A 21,104-nucleotide genomic window follows, 5' to 3' on the forward strand; every position below is an offset into this window, starting at 1 on the left:
TGATGGAAGATAGGCGGTACTGGTATGAGAGGCGAGTGGTTCATGGCGCTGTCCTCCTGCCGCCATGCCATCTGCCCGGGTAGATGCCGCTGAACGTATGTACATGGAGTTATGTACATACAAAAAAAAGGATTTATTTTACATATTTAAAATACATTTAAAATCATTGTTGTTAGACTAGCAGTTCAACGCTGCTCGCTGCCTTCAATGCGACATATTGCACAGCCTGACTTCATATTTTTCTCTCGTCTTAAATAGTGCAAAAGGGAGTTTTTTTTAAACAGGAATAGTTATGTAAGTGAGTAAAGATTATTTATATAGTAGATGTGACAAAGTGCTTCATGATAAAGGATTAAGCAGACTTTTAAATACTGAGAGTTATATAAGTTATGGTGCCATGTCGCAAAACTAGCTGCACATGTTGCTGTTAAACCGGCATGATGGTGCTCCCAGAGTGGCAGTTTTCATCTCCACCAGCTCCTTTGGGATATATCAGTCTCTTTAGCTGCTAAAGAGCTGATAGTTAACATTAAGTTTAGGAGGTTTTTGCTGGAAATGAGACAGATGGTAACACTCAGAGTGAACCAAAAGAAGCTGAAAGATGCTAAACCTCCTCTTTGAGTTCACTGGGACAGCATATTTGAGCTTCACCTGATTAGGTACATTTATAAAACTAATGAGGAAATCGGGCGATTCTTCTCAGATTGTCATTAATGGCCAAAAACTGAGTCATGTATAAGATCCTCTCTGACATTTTTTTCTCTCATAACAGCATGAATTGAATCCAATAACACAGCAGGTTCAATCACAGTAACGGCCTCCTCCTCCTCCTCCTCCTCCTCGATGGCCAGCGTTGCTCATTTCCTCCACCTACAGAGTCCCCGCTGATGACTGAGAGTACAAACCAGAAAACTCCAGACACTCAGCCATTTCTCCAATTCATCCACTTCCCTGTTTCCACTGTTTACCAGGAGCAGCTGGGGCTTCATTTATCAGCTGGGATCTTCCCCTCTTTGCACCGAAAACAACCTTAAACAAAAACACGAGTCACCACAGAGAGGTTTTTTTTTTTTTAACCAAACTTGTAGTTGATTTTGCGCCCCGTTGTGAATCAATTTGACAATAAAAACAGAATCCTGGGCCGACATGAGGGATCTTTGGCCTCGTCCAGAGGTGGAGAATTGGCCGGTCACACACACACACACACACACACCCAAGACGCAGCAATCTTCCTCTAACACGGCGTACAAAAACAACCACGGTTGCTTTTTATAACCCTCGGTAAGCTCGGGATTATAGCGTACACCAGCTCGTACCGGGTCCCCGATATAAACCAGCAGCTTCTGAATGCAGCAGAAGGCTTTGACTAAGAGTGGAAGTCAAGTGTCACAGAACTGAAACAAACAGAAAATGTCACTCTATTTCTGCCACTGGTTTCTCTTGTATTTAACACTCATACTAAGAAAGCTGCGTTCTGTTAAAACTTCAGAGAGAAACACTTCCTCAAAGATGAACGGTGACACCCAAGTCCAAAATGAAATATTGAAACTTTGATCTTCCGGTGTTTCTCTGTGCGGCGGAAATCTCTCTTCTCTCTCAGAGGGCGAATGGGAGAAGCTCATCGGTTCCGGTTGATTATGAAAGGTGACGAGGGTTGTGTTTAAGTCTGGGAGGAGGAAAAGTAGAAGCTCCTCTGTTGTGTTCTGTGTCTGAGCGAGGCTGTGTTTTCTGCCTTTTTTGGTGCCGAGCGTCTGCAGAGGGAGACGCCTGGAAGTAAACCTGATAATCAAAGAAGCACGAGTCAAGAAAGAAAAAGAGGGTTAAACTGAAGAGGATTGAGACTTTAAATTGTCCCTGTTGCTGTCGTTGTTTTGATCACTCTTCTTGCTTACATTTTGTCGCCTCTGCTTCACTTCAAACTTCTTTTGCAGCGTTTCCACCTTCAATTCTGAAGAGGAACCGATCTATCCCGATGGCATCGATACTCTTCAAACATTACATACAGAACGTAAAAAACGGGAGAGTCAAATCAAGGACACAAATGAGATTTTTCATGAATATTTTGCTAATTTTGAAAAAGATAAAGAAAGGAAAGATCCAAATTGTTACCGACACTTCAATACATATTTACTGGATTAAGGTGACATATAGTTGACCAATAGTTGGTGGCTTTTTTTACAGTAAATTTGTGTTGGAAATGTGCGTTTCAATGTTAATACAGCAGGAATTTAAAGTTATTTGTTGGGATCTTTTTTTGTGTTTCAGTTCAAAGCTCCAGAAAAGGATTCATTTATGTAAACACAAGAGGAAGAATACAACGCTTAAAGGCAGGGTTGGTAATTTTCAAAAACTAGCATGATTTTAAAAGTAACCTAAACCCTAAAATCTTAATAAGTGGATCTGGAGGAAATTACCAACCCTGAGAGTTGTATCTGCATTTTTACAAACGTTCTTACTGGATTCTTATGTTGACTGATCCGATAGTCGATCCATCAGGATGTATTAGCTGGTGGAGAGTGATTGTCTTTTTCTGATTTCTGCTGAGGTCAAACTGGACAATGAAGGACGAGGATCTTTTTACACATTTATTGTATTTCGAATACAAAGTGCAAACAATGACAAAATAAAAAACCCTCCACACTGATTAAAAACTGAGTTTGTAAAAAAAAAAAAAAAAAAGGGAATGAATCTAATCAGTCACGATTCAAAAAGTCTTAAAGTATATTCTCCTCTGATGAAATCCACTTGCCTCGATTTTCACTCTTGCCTGATGCAAACAAACGGGCGCCAAGGGACAGGAGCTTTACAAATTATGTAACGCAAGACTGTAAATCCTCTCGGTGCTGCAGTGCCAAGCGGGACCCGGAGGAACCTGGTACCCCCGCTGGATTATGAGAGTCTTATTAATATACAGCGAGGCGGATTATAAATCATGTCCTATTTACCGCTGGTGGAAATCAGAATCAGGACTGAGGTTTAGGTTCTGGGTTTGGTGGCGAAGGTGAGGTACCCTGTGTGACCCGGGATTTCTCTGGGCGGGACGGTGGTCTTTAAGGAGATGGTGGTCTGGTTTGGAGTCGTTTTTTCTGTGCCGTCGAGTTGAGTTGGGGCCGAGGGGTCGGGGCCGAAGTCAGGCAGAGGCAGGGAGACGGTTCGCACGTCGTGGACTCTAAGCAGAACCTCAAGGGTGCTGATCTCCTCGAAACCCTGATCCACCAGAGCCTCGCACGTCCTCTGAACCTGCTCTATGCACGGGGAGAACGAACACACCCGACCTCCTGCAGAGAGACACAGAAAACAGCTGTTGATGAACAGTTTCCTTAAAATACTTAAAACCAGTTACAAGTGTATCAGCTTTTTGGAACAGGATCTAACGACGACTATGTTGATCTGCCATTAGTCCGACAAACCCCCCAATGATGAGAAAAGTCCATCCTCTCCGTCTTTTTCCTGCTTCACTTTTCAGAAAATGTGTGCTCAAACAGGACGTTTGGAGATTTTCCCTTCATGACATCACAAAGGGCAGTAGCCCCTCCCCCAGGTGGGTGACACTCCCACAGCTAGGTGTTTGTTCTGCCCTCTGAGTCTGCCTTCTCACCGTAAACAATAGGGCATGGAGCGAGAAAGCACCGAGTACACCCCAAGTCCTTCCAGAGAGGGGGCGTGGTCAGACACAGCTCATTTACATATTTAAAGGTACAGACACAGAAACAGCCTGTTCTGAGCAGGGCTGAAATAGAGGGGTTTATAGACATGATCAAATACCACAACAAACACTTGGAAATCTGGAGGATTCCGAGGTATGGCCTCACAAATCTGAAAGCATGTGGCAGCAGGAGGGGGAGAAAGTCTTTGTTATAATTTACACTAACTGATTCTATTAAAGATCCTGACAAGATGAGAGCAGATCCACTTAACCCGGGTTATCTGCTCGCCTTGTTCTCTAAGGGCCAACACAGCGAGACGGGATTGTTTGTGAGATTCACTGAAGATTAATAAATGAGTCGACTTTGAATGATCACACAATCGAGCCGCCCTGAATGGTTGTTGTGGCCACACGAGCTCTCTTTCTGATTAATTGAATTTTCCTTGAGGGAAAATGATCTCCAAAGAAGTGAGGAAGATGGATACATCATTGTTATCTCTGTGTGTGGTTCATTAAAAATAAAAACAGCATGGACCAGAGATAAATCATCTAAACCAGATTTTTTTAATTCAGTATGGCCTCATGGGAAATGTAGGCTCTCTCTTGGGAGTCCTGTGATATCACCACTTGTATTAATAATCTGTTTTTCTGACACCTAAAAACACCTTTAAAGCATATTTTATTCCCCAAGAAAGCAGACCTGCGACCTGTCGGGCTCCAGGTGGAGTTTGTGGATCATCAGGGGACGAGCCGGCGCTCTGACAAACAAGAGATCACCGAGCAGCTCCGACCTCTCGCGCAGAGAACGCCGCGGGAGGCCAGAGCAATGAGCCAAGGAACCTCGAACCGTCTGACCTACAGGGGTGAGGAATGTGGCTCCGAGCAGTACAGCTGGAGGCGGGAGGGGTTAGAGTAAACAAAACAAACTGAGTTCATATATTATCTACTCTGAAGCAGAATTATGAGAATAAAAAAGGGGATGAAGGGATGGAGAGAAGGAACTGTCTCTCCTGGAGGTGAAATAAAAAACAAACAATTCTTTGGTTCACCGCTACAAATTGAATTCTGTTTTTTGTTTTCATTTCTACATGATCAGTTGGCTCTCTTGGACAGGACACTCTGGAAAAAGAGATTTTTAATCACAAGGAGTTTTTCCTGGTTAAATAAAGAAGTGTCAAACTTCAGCACAGAATAAGCATCAGCTACAAACCGCTCTTAATATCAACACAGCAGTTTTTCATCCCTAGATTCTTTTTGTTTATCAGCTCCAGTTGTGAGAAATAACACTGAACTTAGCTTTTCACCAAACTTCTGATTTTGTAATGTGTGAATGAAATTGACAAGAATTCAAAAGCTATTGTTGTAGAGACAGGACAGTGGGTAGAATCAGATATCGGGGAGAGAGACATTTGGGAAAGGATCCACAGGTCAGATATGAAACCCGGGCCTCCCGCTTTGAGGGCTGGAGCCTCTGTACATGGAGCACACAGACTGACCTCTAGGTCACCAGGTGGATCATCACCAAGTTGGTAATTCTTTAAATGTATTTTAAGCTTCGTTATGTTTCCAGGAGCACTCCTCATTTTGACATTGTCCCCAAAGAAGCTCCCATTTGTTTCCCAGGCATGACGTACGATTGTTTACTCCATTTACTTTAAAATAAACCTCTTTGGCCTCCTGAGAGAAAAATACTGTTCTGCAGGAATTTCCCAATTTTATCTTACTTCAAAACATACTTCAGTGGATTCCTTCTCTCAGACAGGATCCACAGAAAGTTCTGGAGCACACGAGCCGGACTGACTTTGACTCTGAGGAAGACGCAGTGGGTTGAAACATTACTCCTTTGCACACAATACATCTACCTTTAAGTTATGTGTGTGCTTTAGAACTTTCTTTGGATCCTGTCTGAGAAAAGGAATACTCCATACACCAGACTCCATGTGGGGAGCAGCTGAAGAGCCAGAGCTTCCTCCTACCTTATCCTACTTCACCTTTCAGAGGGGAATAATCTTCAGTCTGCAGTAACAGTGGGACACCAGCTGATGAGAGACAATGTGTCTGGAGACATTGTGCATGGAGTTACTGAATGAAACAGAGAAGTGCAGAGGGCAGCCGTGCTGAAGGCTCCATTGTATCTGATAAACACTACAGGAGACCTCGGGATGTTTCAGATAGCGGTCGTTCCTTCTGCTAACAGGACCGGTGTTCTCCCTCGAGACGGCCATAAACACAACTCAACGGTCTCCAAGCAACCAGGACGAACACGCAGGGAGAGGCCGGGTTGATCATTATACAAGGAATGTGCAAAGTGATTATTAATAGCCTCTAATATCAGCCTATGTCGACATCTAGCTTCGATACATGCGTTAACTATGATTCCTTATCTGGCTCTGTGTTCAGGAGACATGTTTGTGTTACTCTTGCACAATAACTCTCAGTGTTAAGAGTCAGCAGGGAGGGAGGATTAGGTCTGTCAGGGTCCTGGGCTTTTCTCAGAGAGGAGCTAAATACAGGGCTGGGCTGCAGGCCAAAACATTAGAAGAATTACAACTCAGTGAGAAAAAAACCAAACATATTTCACTTCCCCTGCCACGAGAAAACAGATCTCAGCAACTTTTTTCCTCCAGCTTGAGAGCAGATCAGGAGTCCGTCTGCGGCTATGTGCAGAACAATTAACGACAAGGTGATGAATTTGGCCCGTGGGTGAAACGTGTTGCCTCCTGGTGATTCATCTTTTACATTTTCCAGGCGAGTTTTGTGACATTTAAGTAAAGTTGAAGCATCTAAACACAGAGTTCTGAATGGTGGGAAGTAAATCCAGTGTTTCATTCTGGAGCCACATTCACCAGCTCTCTCCCTGCAGCATAACCCTGTATGGTCATGGGACTGTTTCTACAATGGCTGCACTTTATCAGTATCTGTGTGTGTGTGTGTGTGTGTGTGTGTGCATGTGAGGGTCAACAGCTCATGAAAGGAATATGTAGCAGTGGCACCATAAAAGGGATTCAGAGAGGAGGAGGCAGAGCAGCATTCCTCTTCATATTCGGGGATGACTTTTAAAACATCACGGTGCATTTATGTGCTGCAGGAAAATGCAGCGTTTAATGAGGCTCTCCGGCTCATTAACCACCGAGCCGATGCATTCATATTTCTGATGTGGTATCTTTCCATTCTTTTGTTTTGACATTTTAGACACTTACCTCAAATGAATACATTTAGAAACATCGTTTTTTCAATCTTTTCCTCAACTTTAGAGGTTAATTAACATTTTCTAATTGTGCAGTCTACTTCTGCAATATATTATTTTGAACGGCACCATACTGGAGAATTAGCTCCATCAATAACTTGTTTCAGATTTCAAGGCGGTTTATGTGCAATAATTGCAGAGCAGTAGAGAGAGGAGATGCAGATTGGTTCTAAATTTGGATGGATTTAGATTTAGCACAAGACGGTCAGATGACTTATTCTTAAAGGCCCTAAAAATGCAAATACCTGTTGTGACTGATTGGTTAGGTTGCTATGTGCTCCATGTTTGCTACATAAACCTTCATTTATCTTCTGACCACCTGAGTGAACTGCAGACCTGCCCGGGCATGCTGCTGGTCGTCGCAGAAACCCCAACATGCTAATCGCCACAAAGCCTAAACCTTATACACACATACATAAGTACACACAGAAACTCACACACACACACACACACACACAACAGCATAGTTAATGAGGGCTGTCGGCTCGGATCGATGGTGGTACGGAAAGTGCAGAGGGAGGCGACACGGCGGGGGGAATAAATTCACAGGCTGGTATTTTAAAATGTGCACAGTCACAGTCATGTTGCTGCTGTGCAGGAGTGAGTCATGGATCAGTCTGCAGCAGGTGACACAGACTGTTCCTCTGAGGACGCTATTTCAATATACATAAAAAAAAACACACAAACACAAAACAGCGCAGTTGTGTCTCACCGTGTCTCTTCATAGCAGCCTTGGCGTGTTTCACGGCCTCCCACGGGCTCGGGATGTCCAGAAACACGGCGTCCGCCACCCCCGTCACTCCGAACCCGTCCTTGCACACGTCCTGGTTCCTGACGGTGACCAGGTGATCCACCCGGTGCTCCTTGAACTCCTCCGCCACCTTCTCCGCCCGCTGCTGGTGGAACTCCACGGTGTGCAGGTGACCCGTGGGGGCAACGGTGCGCAGGATGGCGTGGGAGAGGGAGCCGCTGCCCGTCCCTACAACACAGACACCACATGGTGGATGAGAACAGCAGTTTGATGATGGAAAGAGTCACATACTGAATAAATGAATATTTTGGAATTGATCTTTGAGAGGATCTTAAACATTTTGCTCATGTTTGATAACTTCAGAGATAATATTGCTGACTTAAACCTGGAGCTAATAAGAAGTAAAGGAAAGGTAGGATCAAATGCATAAAGCAAATTTGCTGAAAGAGAATGAACACGCTGAGAGGCTGCAGGGACCTGGAAACAACAAGTGTGCACCAGCTTTCAGTGAGTCTACAAGTGCGCTTAATTAGAGCACTATTTACACCAAAAGCATCAATTGAAGGTTTGAAATATTTGTAATTATCTTCCACTTTGACAAACTTTGCAATGAAACAAGCAACGACTTAGTTACGCTGATCGACAGACAAAAGGATGAAAAGATTGAGCTTCAGTGAGATAGTATTATCGTCTGAATGGTGAGTATACACATGGTGAACCAGGACAAACCACAGACCGTATAAAACATGCATTTGGTCTCAATGACGTCGCCCGTTGGTTTGTTGGAGGCCATCTTCAACTTTTTAATCAATCTAGATACAGGCAAAGAGGAGGAGCTTAGGCGGGCTTTCAGCCTCCTGGCAAACAGATGAAACATGTCCACCTGTCAATCAACTCAGCCACGCCCCTTATGCAAATTTAAGCCATTACAAAAATAAAAATAAATAACACTGGAAGAGGTGGAAACGGGCTGTGAACATGTAGAATTCTGCTTTAAAAATGGCTTTTGAATTTTGGATTCCTTGGTTTTTGCAGCCTCACTTGAGGAGCTGCAGTTTCTTCGCACTTCTGCGCTGGCTTCATTTTACAACAAGACTTCCCCAAAACATGAGTGACACATCGATGGTTTTCAATGCAACTTAAAACCACGGTGCATGTAAACGTTTAAACCTGAGTTTTCCCACAACAATACTGTGTTCAAACCAGATAAAGAAAGAAACCCCTCCTCCTCTAGGACATTCTTAATTCAGTCAAACGAAGAGAAAACGCTGCTTAATCTCTAAAACCACAAATTTACTACGTAGCTCTCAAAAATGACCTTCAGAGCTTCCTTGTCTCCTGCCTCAGTCTCATCAGCAGAGATCACAGCTGTTCCCTCGGCACACACACACTTTCACACTGTCTCTCCTCTGAGGCTGATGAGTGGATGCTACACGTCTGAGTGGGTCCTCTTTACCCTGCAGTGCTGCTTTGTCTTTGACGCCTGCTGATGTGCAGTTTGAGAGAGAGTGATGCGAGTGTGTGTGAGTTTACAAGAAGTATAAATAAAAGCTGTCATGTGACTTGCAGTGAAGGCGAGGAGGATTGAGCATCGAGAACGCAGCTAGAGGTCTGCAGCTCCCATCATCCTCCCCCCCCCTCTTCTTCTCCCCCTGATATTATGTCACCGCGGCTTTTGTTCGTGCGGCGACAAAGAGGGCAATGTTTACCCCTCAGCAGCACTTTGACTTGCTAAAACCTCACGCTGCTGAGAAAGATCGACTCTCTGGCTGGAAACAACAGGACGACACAATAAACACTATAAATGTGAGTGCACAAATACAATCAAGCATCAACATTCCCGAGCAGCAGAGAGACAAATCATAACAGTGAGATAAACATGCAGCTTGATTGAGCTCAATAAAGATAAAAAACAACTTGAATCTTTTCCTTTGAAAGACTAACTGAACTGATGACCCGTCCCATCATACCTGTACATCAACATAAAGACCGTACATGGAATAATAACATGAGCATTATGTAATGACATCAAAGAGAAAAGTGATAAACTCCTCCTATCATCTTGTTGACTCTGCAGTTAAGATTCAGTTCTGGGTCAGTTTCTGTGTTACCATCAGTATCTCAGGTATCTTGTTTTCATTTCAAATGTCTCATTATTTATCGAGTAGTGTCTTCGTCTCAACTAGTTTACTCTTTGTAACTCGTGTTATTAGAAATACACTTCTTCTCTTTGTGGTAGAACAATGATTCACAGTGTAGCACGTCCTGGACATGCAAAAAGAGGTGAATAACTTTACTATAGCTAACAGAAGCTCACCACACATTAGTTAATAAATTAGTGAACTAAATGAGAGCTCACTCCCTACCAACCTGCTAGTCTACTCTTTCCTAGTGGAAGGAGCTCTGTAAAATGACTCCTCTAACACCCTTTGGAGGACGGATGAACAAGTTATAATCACAGCCCCAGGATTATCTGCCTAACATTCATTTCTAGAATAATTAGATTCAAGGATAACCCCTGGTACAGGACTCTAGATTAACCCCCGGAGAGGGAATAACTGAACTCCCCCCCGCTAGGATGTTAGGTGTGAATGAGGTGTGTAGTAAAAGTCAGTAGAAGTGTGCCGTGGTGTGACTGCCCGAGCTTACCTTCCGAAGGTCCTTAAGGGAAACTCCAGTCTTTGTGGTGTAAATGATTTCAGTCAGAGAAATGATTTCTTTCAAAAAGTTTCCAAAAAAATGTATTTATTAAACTTCAAATGATAATATAAATGCAAATATAAAACAGTAAAAGTAAAAATATAAAACATGTAAAAAGAAAAGCAAACCACCAAAGCCTAAGTCTAAACCCGAGAGTGTAGACACTTGAGGTTTGAAAAGATCTTGGTCCTAAAATGTGGATTCAAAAGTCAGAGTGACGTGGAGTCCTTCAGAAAAGCCAAAGAAGAACCCCGATCAGTTTTTTCCAGAGTTTTTATAACCAAACTGTCTCTTTTTTTCAAGATTCTGTGAAACCTCAACAATGCAGATTCGCAGAAACGTGATACATACGTGTATACACGTGGTGTGAGTATACATCCACAGTTGATACCAAGTTCATAACACAGGTGATACTAAGTTCATATGTGGTTTTAGCTCGAACACCGTGAACCAGGCAGAAACGCCTACGAGCTCGCATGTGGTTTTGCTCAAAGTACAGCACACATATCCTGATCTCACAGGTGCATAGGCACCGCGGCTGTCTGCATGATTGACAGGATATGTAAAAGCAAAACAAAAAGTAGTTATGACTATATGACATATGAATTAAATGGATTAAATGATAATAAAACAAAATGATAAAAACAAATTCAACAATTGCATAACTCTTTCTGATCTTTCAACAACAGTTTTAAAAGGAAAAATGTTTTATGGACGAAGCCTGAGTGACGTCACCCATCTGTTCTCTGAAGGGGTTTTTGAAGGCTCATCAGCAGCAGCCGCCATGTTGGAGTCCTATCTCAGCCTAACTTTTAGTCCACTTAACGACAGGCTGAGAGCTGGAGCTGAGACGGGGTTTAAAGCCTCTTGACAAACCGTTACATCCCGCCTGTCAATCACACCAGCTATCTATACATAACACGTATCCTTCATAAATTCAAAACGGATGCATTAGAAATGACTTCCATCGTTACAAGGATCTAGTCTTAACTTTGAGGGGAACGTCTGTTTGCTAGGACTGCTGATTAAGTGTTTAGAGCACAGTTTAGTTCAGGTTAAAGAAGGGCCGACATACGACTTAGCGCTGGTTTCTGGTTTGATACAAAACAGAGACAACTAAAGTCACCCAATCTGATTAAGAGAGGAAGGAACACGGGACAACAACAGCTGTCTGAAGTTTCATTTAGACTGTGTCAGTGCTGAATCCTGATAGAGACTATGATGACGTTGTTCAAGATGACAAACTCAAACAGAGACAAACTACCCAAGCTGTGACAAACTCTTTACAAAGATCATTATTCCATTTTTTAACACCCAGTCCGAGAAGCTCTTGAGTCATGTTGTGACTCAGTTTTGGAATTTGAGTATCTGCGCCTAATTTGCAAATGTAAGTATATATTTACATCGGCAGATGATAAGCACACTGAAAAGAGGTTGATGGGTTTTTGGATATCACATAAACTTATGATGATAATGAAACTTCTAGATTAATGGGATTCTGGATGATCGTAACAAAGTCATAAAGAAAAATAGATGAAGTTGTGAAAAAGAAAAGTCAGATGATAACTAAACTTTTACAAGATATCCCGACAGGAAGTAGAATATCCGAACCAAATGTCATGACTTTATTAAAACACGATAGAAAGATATTTAACTTTGACACTTCCATCATATGGATATAACATATGGGAAGCATGAATGTCTGAAATGTTCATGCCCATCAAGTAAACGTGCCAGTGGAGGTTATGATAAAGTCTGAGGTAAGGTTGTCAAAAATGTTTGAGACTTTTCGATACCACATGTTTTTAAACCGTTTTAAACAGTTTTATGATTGTTACTAGTACTTAAAAGTACCAAAGATTTAATTACAACAGATCTTCAGTCATATTTTTGACCCAAAGTTTCCGAGATAGAGAACAGAGGTGGTCCATTCAAATCCAATCATCAGAAAATAACAGAAAAAATACATTTCTCATGTCCCCTTGATGTCTCATAAAGATGTGAAAGTAACTCTGATGTTTCCTACAAAGAGAGAGAAGAGGAGGTTACACTGTCTCTATTGCACAATTACACTGGCAGCGTTTCAGTAAAGAAACATTTGCCAATTTAACAAGAGCAACTTGGCAGGAGTTAGCTTGAAATTTTTAGATCATTTAAAAAATAATTAACCGGCTGCCGGTGGCTGAGTGGTTTGTTCTTGTACACCATGTGTGGAGGCTGAACTCCTCATGTGGGCAGCCTGGCTTTAAAGGCCCTGATACACCAATCAGACGACAAAGAACTAGTGGTGAAGGCTGACTGTGGCATCGCCTCACTTGAACACACCGCAAAGACTACAGCCGACAATCTCCTTGGTGTGTCGTCCGCACTCTCTCTTTCCTTGATGCCAAACTCCATAATCTGAACTGACTCTCTTAAAAGGCATTAAAAAAAAGCTCAAATTCATCTAAAAAACAGAAAAGAAAAAAGAATAACCCAATATTGTTGGGCCTACAACTTCTATTTTTGTTGCCATGGTTTCAAAACAGGTATTTGTACTAGTACCATTTCAAAGTTTAAATTCTGGCATCATGTCACCCAGAGTCAGATTTTTATTGTTTCTGTGTCCAAACGCATTCAGACTCACTCAGAAGTTTTTTACTTTCACTTTCTAAAAATGGTCTGCTGAGAAAACTCAGTTAGTTGACCTCTGTCCTGGTTTTGCTTCTCACCCAGTCAACCACTATGTAGCTGATGACAGTAAACGCAGAACAGAAAACCCACAATGACCTGCACTTCAGGTCAACAGTCCCCCTCCCCCACCACGTTTTCTCACTCTTGCATCACAGCAGCCTGTCGTAGTACAGAAGCTGCACACTGACATGACTGTCTTACTCTACGTGCAGATTAGAAACTCTGATGTGAGTCATGGGTTGACTTCACCATTCGCATCAAGGCAACACCTTCATTAAACAGAAATTTGTCATCGTTTGGTAATACTCTGCTCATTTGTACAGGTGCAATAACCTGTAGTGAGATCTCAGTGTTTCTGTCCATAAAGAGGAGCTCCATAGCTTTCAGCTGACACATATCAAAGTGGTCAAACTGAGTTGCATTTCCTCCCAATTAAATTCTCCAGTGTGGTGACTTGAGGGAAAACCACTTCTTTATTTCATTAACATATGTAGACGGCCCCACACAGAGTCCACCAATAATGAAACTGATTAAAGGCTAAATCTTTAGCCATGCAAAGGAACATGGTTCTATGGATTACACGGTTGTTTGGTCTGGACTGAAGGATCTCAGCAACTTTCTGATGTACCGACATAAAACTTTGCACGGACACACCATCAGTGTGTCCCTGAGGATGGAGCCTCCATCAGTGAAGGTCTGATTTTTATCTAGTGTCACCAGTAGATCAAAGTCAGCCTTATTCTGTGAAGTACAGACCTCTATTGGATTGATTTTGTGAAATCAATCTTTGTTTAATTACAAGGAGCTCATCCAGCGATCGTTGTCATGGAATCGATTTGTGGACACCTTTTCCAGTTCAGTCTGAATGTCTTCAAAGTGAGACTGTGCGAGCTGAGAACGATTGCCCAACCATCTTTCTTCATCGGTGAGTCCAATATGTTCATTAAGTAAATTTCGGGCAGATGCCGATTCAAGATAGGATCGGTTCCATCTCTAAACAAAAATATATTTTCTTACACCCCGTAGACGACAGATAGTTGACTCATTCAGAGAAGTAGCTCAGTGTCACTAGAAAGCAGAAACAAGCCTGAAGTACCCCTACGTCTTTGCCGGAAGGAAAGACACGTCTGTGTAGCAGCTGCGCTCCCCTGGCTGGTTCAACTTCTCATTTTTTGTACGAGCTCAGTACGACTCAAAAACCTTTGAGCTACAGAGGGCATTTGCTGAATACACTGGCTTTGCAATCTGCTAAACACAGCTGGGAGAGAACCCTAAAAATGTCTATAATGCCTCCCTCCAAGGTGACTCCTTTATACGTCAGAGGTGATCATTGACAAGCATTCTAACTGCTGCATGTTCATAAGACATTAAACCTCCCCTCCAAAGGAACAGCACATACTGGTTGAAGACCATCAGGCTAAACAATCACCACCGTGTGTCGCACAAATGTCGATAAGCACCTCATCGACACATAATGCACAAGGGTATGCAGCTAAGTCATCTTCAAATCAGGGCATTTATCTTTGATTTAACCCATTCATTATCAAATGTAGCAGTTGTAAGACTTCTGGGTTGATTGCTTTCATATAAATTGGATCGTTTGAACATAATGTGCATTCTTGGATGCAGAGTTTTAAATATTCATTTATAAAAAGGCAGAGCATGTGATGTTAATGCAGATAGTGCAGCCCTCTCCATACTGCCTGTGGGAGTGTGCTGACTAAACAGATTTCCTGCAGACCTCGTTCATCACCCCAGAGACCCCTCCAACCTCTACACACACACACACACACACACACACACACACACACACACACACAAGTACAATCAATACAGTGACATGGGCAGGGCTGCCAGCTGTAAAACATGATGAAGCACTGCAGCACACACACACATTAACATCCTCTCCCATCCCCCCTCTTTGCCCTTGGACTGGAGGAAACTGCAGCTAGCTTTTACAAACACATCGGCCATGTGAGGGATTTCATTTTGGACAACTTTAAATGGAGGTTAAAGGATTCAAGAGAGAAGGAGCCGGAGGTTTAACAAGAAGGAACACAACAACAGACAAGTACTAATGAGAATATTGTTCTATATACGTTTCTCAGAAGCATCTGTGATTATAAAACATGATACTGTGTCTAATGTGGAACATCTTAGGAGATAGAAAATCTCTTTATATAATATATTGGTTGGCAGATAAATGAGTATCACCAAATATATTTTTGTTTGTGCGTGATTAGAATACTTTTTTTCACAGAAACTAAACCGTATTATCTGGAATATAAGTCGCACCTGTATGTAAGACGCAGAGTGATTTTGGAGGTCACCCAGATGGAAAAAAAGGTTTGCACTGTCGTCCTGCGTAATGACTTCAATTGTGTTCGGCAAACAGTTTCTGTGCAGCTGTGTGGCTCTCTTAGTACCATCTGTGTTCGCTTAAGGGATGACCCGATACCATCAGTCCGATGCCGCCTTTAGGTACTCATACTTGTAAAACTATGCGAATATAATGGCACCGATACCACTTTACGGCGGCCGTGCGCCTCTTTTCAGTTGAGCGGGTAGGCGGAGAGAAGCGAGATGTCAGCGGTGTGGAGATATTTCAGCGTAAACGATGACGACAAAAGAAGAGCAGACTGCAAACTTTACACTCCCCAGCCTTCTGTACGTGGCTCACACACTACAGCTAGCTGGTAACGAAGGACTTTGGGCTCAGAGGAGTGTAGCTGACGCGGTGTCAGTCAGACGTCAAACTGTTGGACATTTTAAGCGTTAGCCTCCTCCCACCTGAAAGACATTCAGCTGCAGCTCAACCAGCCCGTAAGAAGACTCCAACAAGACGTGCAGACGCGCTGGAATAGCACGTACTACATGCTGCAGTCTCTCACCGAGCAGAAGCGGGCTCTGGGAATATTTGGCTCTGAATATGAACTCCCCGACAATCTTACAGCGCACAGTGGACACTTCTGGAAAAAACTTTGTCTGTTTTGGCTCCGTTTGAGGAGTTAACCCTAAAAGTGAGCTCGTCCGATGCTTTAGCATCAGATGTGATTCCTGCTGTGACCGTGCTTCAGAAACAGACGCGGATCAGGGCAGTAAGTACTCGTAACGGTACTCTGTATCTGTGAGTACCCAAATGTAAGTACTTGTACTTGGTTTGCAAAAAAGTAGTATCGGTGCATCTCTAGTTAGCTTTGTGGAGTTTGCACTCCTACTCGCTCTCATCCTATGGTCAAAGTTGTGATGTACGAGTTGTACTGCCCACCTTAGCTGGTCACTCGTTGACTTTAACTGAGGAGTCTTTCACTGAAACCAGTGTACCACGAGGTTTATTTACTGAACTGTATACCACCGTTTGCTTTAAATGCACCGCTATGACGGAAAGAAGACGGGGAAAAGTGGCAGTGCCAGCCTCGTCAGAGCAGCTATGTTTCCCAGCACAGACTGCAATACACAATGAATGGGGGTATATCTTTGATTCCGTCTGTAGATTTATTTTGAATGTAACACATAAGAAGTCTTTATGAAGGTATCTTCTTTAATTAGCAGCATTTAGAGAATCTTTGCATAGTTAGTCAAACTGGTGCAAAATCAACAAAGGAGAGGCTTATATATTAAAACACATGACTTACAATCATTTATTTTTTATTTCACAGCCCTCTTGCTCTGCTGATGTCCGTCTGTATTAAGCTCAGGGTTTTACAGTTTAGCATTCTGTGTGCAGCACAGCCAGTCTCCTCTTTTTGACCTTTACAACCAGTAACATGCAAATTCATACCGACAGTACAGGTTGAAGAGTCATCGCAGAACTTAGGAAATGAGAATATGAGTACAAAAATGTTCAATCATCAATCTTAAAGATCGACATAATCCATTAAAACACCTTTGAATAGGAATGTGAATCATTCCCTGTGTTAGTGTCTGGGCCATTTGTTCCAGTAAAGAGGGTAAAATGTGACTCTCATCCCAGGATGCTTAAATAGAAATAGGAATGTTTGTTGCTATCGTACATATTTAGGTTCACTTGAACCCAAGTATACAGCAGAAGTGCCGCTAAGTGTCTATCTTTTAATTATTTGTGTGTATAATAGAGACGCATCGATTGGGGAGATCAGGACGGATACGATACCGATGTTTGAAATAACAACTTAGCCGATTGCCGATGTTTGTTCCACGACTTCTTTTTGTGAAAGACTCCCACAACGCCAACATTTTCTGTCATGTTTGAAAACAAAGTCAGAGTTTGTTCAACAGGTGACTTAAAATAAAAACCTCTTCTCTGGATCAGTAGAACTAGATGTCAGCATTAAATTGACACATTATTTACTCGTTTATTTGAATCAGGGACAGTGTACATAAAAAAAAAAACACATTAGTCTCAGAAGAGAAGAGATGCTTTGTACCAGATTTAGCTAGCTAGCTAATTTCCATCTGTTGTCCCTACGTTTCCCTGAGAGATCTAAAAGGTTGTCGAGATGACACAAGACTGGTTACTTAAAATCCATTTTCTGACTTCCCGGGTGAAAGTGCAGAAGTTTGTGCAAAGTTCAAGACTAGTTGGAAGACTGTTCCATTCTTTAACGGCTTTAAAAGAAAAAAACAGATTGTGCTAAAGCGGAGCCACGTTAAGGAATACTGCGATCTCCGTTAGAGGCAGACCTTGAAGATCTGCTGATCAGCTCAGAGCCAAGTTTCACAAAGCTTTTCAATGGTGGGGGAGCAGCATCATGGATTATTTTATACACTAAACGGACATCGGTATAAAAAATGTAATTGTGAAAGCTTAGAATCTTAGATTTATCAAGAATATCACAATGATGATACTGTTGTGGTTTCCTGTCCGAGGGCTGATGTCTGTCAACAGGGCCAAAATCGTCCGGTACCGATGTTGAAGCGATGGATTCATGGTGAATAAGCACTTTATCAAACCCACTTCTAGGGTGGAGCACAGACAAACCCAGATAGTTCAACGATTGTGTTAGCAGTATGGCTAATAATATGCCGTTCTGTGCCTCATCAGATTGCTCATATTCAATGTTTATATATTATTGGTTCCTATGCGTCTTAAATTAACCCTTACCCGACTCGCAGACGATGGATCCTGGCTTCAGCTCCAGCATCATGGTGATGGTAGCGATGTCGGTGGTGTAGAGGATCTGTGTGCGGTGAGGCAGGGTGACTGTCCACAGCTCAGGCGTCGGGTGAAGCACATGGACCCACCCGCCTTTGCTGCAGGTGATTTTGGACCCATATCGCTGGCCAATAAGGTCTGAGGAGTGGCGGATGACCCCGTAGCGTGTCTGCGTCTGGGTGCCCTGCTGCACCTTGACAGGCATCATGGAGTCATGGCTCTGGTAGATGATGGCGATGTCCCCTTCCTGAATGCAGTCTGAGTACTCCACAAAACTCATGGTGAGCACTGGCACTCTGTTAACAGAGAGGTAGGAGACAAAGTTAGATCAACAAACATCGTGCCTGGACGCCGAGACATGAGGCCTGCCTGTCGGCGGCGGTGAGGACGAGGAGCCCGGGCCGGATCGAGCTGGGGCGGACTGGTAGTGTCGGTGCTCTCACTGTTTGTCTATGGACACAGACATAGAGTCTGTTTTCTGACAGGAATCTCCAAAATCAATTCTGGAAGAAATCTGTGAATCAGTTGAGGAAACGGCCTCGTGTTGAAGTAAATATGTCAGTAAATGTTTTTATTTCTATATTTCTACTGCTATATTGTATATTTTGGAGAAACTGCAACGATTGAATTTCCCTCTGGGATTAATGAAGTATTTCTGATCCTGAAATAGAGGACCTTAGTGGGAGTGGCCCGCGGTGCTGTGCATTCTGGGATTTGGTGTCTTTCATCCACATGAGCCAAAAAGACACTTTCTGGTTGCGTTCCAATTGTCCCTCCTATCTCCTATCTCCTTTCACTATCCACTTTACCTTAATCCCGGAAGCATTTAAGTGGCGGCCATGATAAGAGCCCTTTGAATTCTCTAAACGTTAAGGAAAGGTGGCTCAATGCTTCCTTTATAACCTCCTTTAGCATAGGATACACTGGACCATCCTTTACGAACGGAGATGAGATATGACGCCCCACAATTCCATCTTCACAGCGACTCACGAACATTAACGATGACAGAAAAGGGAGATCTTGTAAGTTACCATTGCAATAATACGCCTTGAACAACTTTCAACAATCTTTAACCCGTAGGCGAACTATGAACGTTTTATTCAACATATTTCATTCAATTCAGAATGTTTTGTGCTTTTCTTCAGTTGTACATTCTTGTCTTGCATAAATGTAACAATTAATTTCATATTCATGTTGATGGTGATTTCTGAGTGGACAGGAAGCTGAAGGTTTCACTTTTCTTACTTGTAGCCTGGTAGCCTATATTTCTTTTATTTCAATCCCAACCTTGTGGTAATCAGGATAATATAGTAGATATAAGTGGACAGTGATCGGACTAACAGATGTAAACAGAACTATATGTAGTCAACGAGAAATAAATATATATATATACAGAGCTATGTGCAGATAGGCTAAATACTAAATGATAAGTTAATAAGGTGAATAATGGAACAACAGAACTAATATATACAATATAACTGTAAAGGTAAAAATGAGATAAATAAAGTGACCGTAGTGCAATGATGGATAAGAAACATCAGGAATAAAGTAACCAGAACTGGATGAATACTGAAATAGAAAGGATAGAATAAAGTGATGTAGTGCATGAGAGCAGATAAAGCAGAGGCTGTTAATGACAAATGGAAGGAAAGTAAATGTACAAAAGTCCAAATATGAAACTGAATAACACAACGAGATGTTTGTGTCATTATTGTTTACTTTTCAAATCTTGTCCCCTTTTGAGCACATGTTTAAAAATTAATTTATATGACACTGATTATTATTATTATTATTTTTAAGTGTTTTGCTGTTCGTTGTCATGCCTGTCTTTTGGGAAGATGCTGGGTTGTCATGGTAACCGTTCAACTGCTGATTCTGAGTGTTCTCAAACGTCGTTATTTTTAAAACCAAACAACACAAACAACACAAACAACGATCGTTTCATTAAACTGAATCTCTTCAGGAGGACACAGGAGGACACAGGAGAACTTTTTTTTTCTGCTTTTCAACTTTTTCGCGGAGGAACAAAAAGAAGGATGAGCGACAACCTGGAGAAGATGTGAGTAAGATTCATGTTTCATCAGCTGATCTTCACTTCTGATTGTTTTCTCCTCTCAAAGTTAAAGTTCAGTTTAGTCAGGAAAGTTAACCAACAGTTGGAAATTCATTTTAAGTTTAACTGAGTTCAGCCTAGAAGTTAAAAACAAGTGAAGAGGTGGACACGTTTACCTAAAGGAGGGAACAGAAACTAGTTAATTTAACGGTGACAGAAAATGTTTATAAAGCTAACTAACCTTCACGCAGAGTATTTGCTTCAACTATGTTTACAATTTGGAGGTTATTAACAAAATGTGAAGCAAGGTCTCAGTGCAAAAAGTCTGCGATTTAAAACATTAAAAACGTTTTCACCTGGCGAACTAGCATGCTAAGTTTAGCCACCACAGTTCGGGTTAACAGCCGTTACGTCACTCAACCTACCGTCAGCTGTTCGACTTCAGACTTCAAACGAAAACAAACTTTGTTCGGTTAACGACAAAAACCCCTCCAGCTTTGAATGCCGATAAATGTGCAGGTGGGACAGCACTGACATTCCCATTCATTTAGCCGAACACGTGGTGTTGGAAGTCGCTGCCGGAAGTTGGTGTAGTGATGGCCGGAAGTCCGGGTGTCGGATCTTTCGACTCCCAAACGGATCTTTTGTAGCCTCAACTTTGCAAAAATGAATGGTTTGTGTGTTGAAACCCCCCTTTTTTGCGTTTTTATTCTGTTACAAAAGCATTCTTACTCTTGTTTAATATTTTAATCAAACTGCCGGAAGTTGGGGCAATTCACTGTAGTGATTCGAAGTCCGGCTCTTTTCAGAGAGTCGGCTCCCAAACGGCTCTTAATTTAAGATAAAGATAAGATATATTAGGTGTTCCAGCAGCCAGCATACATACAAACACACAACACA

General features: G+C 42.2%; 1 protein-coding gene across 1 annotated transcript; it reads right to left on the bottom strand.

The window, feature by feature from the left end:
- Positions 1-2,572: 2,572 nt before the first annotated feature.
- On the bottom strand, positions 2,573-20,799 carry trmt61a (tRNA methyltransferase 61A). Its single transcript, XM_020649650.3, has 4 exons — positions 20,630-20,799; positions 18,101-18,447; positions 7,606-7,872; positions 2,573-3,278 (listed from the first exon to the last, which is right to left on the bottom strand). The coding sequence occupies exons 2-4, from the start codon at positions 18,429-18,431 to the stop codon at positions 2,977-2,979; spliced, it is 900 nt and encodes a 299-aa protein (XP_020505306.1). The 5' UTR covers positions 18,432-18,447; positions 20,630-20,799; the 3' UTR covers positions 2,573-2,976.
- Between the last annotated feature and the right edge of the window lie 305 nt (positions 20,800-21,104).

This window comes from Labrus bergylta, chromosome 18, assembly GCF_963930695.1.
Source record: "Labrus bergylta chromosome 18, fLabBer1.1, whole genome shotgun sequence".
Lineage (NCBI taxonomy): Eukaryota > Metazoa > Chordata > Actinopteri > Labriformes > Labridae > Labrus > Labrus bergylta.

What these genes read in the sequence shown, in the direction of transcription:
- trmt61a (XM_020649650.3), bottom strand. Translation starts at nt 18,431, where the DNA reads ATGAGTTTTGTGGAGTACTCAGACTGCATTCAGGAAGGGGACATCGCC. An exon ending in ATCCATCGTCTGCGAGTCGG is followed by an intron (nt 7,873 to 18,100) that starts GTAAGGGTTAAT and finishes TCTGTGTTGTAG; the next exon opens with GGACGGGCAGCGGCTCCCTC. An exon ending in GGCTGCTATGAAGAGACACG is followed by an intron (nt 3,279 to 7,605) that starts GTGAGACACAAC and finishes GTCTCTCTGCAG; the next exon opens with GAGGTCGGGTGTGTTCGTTC.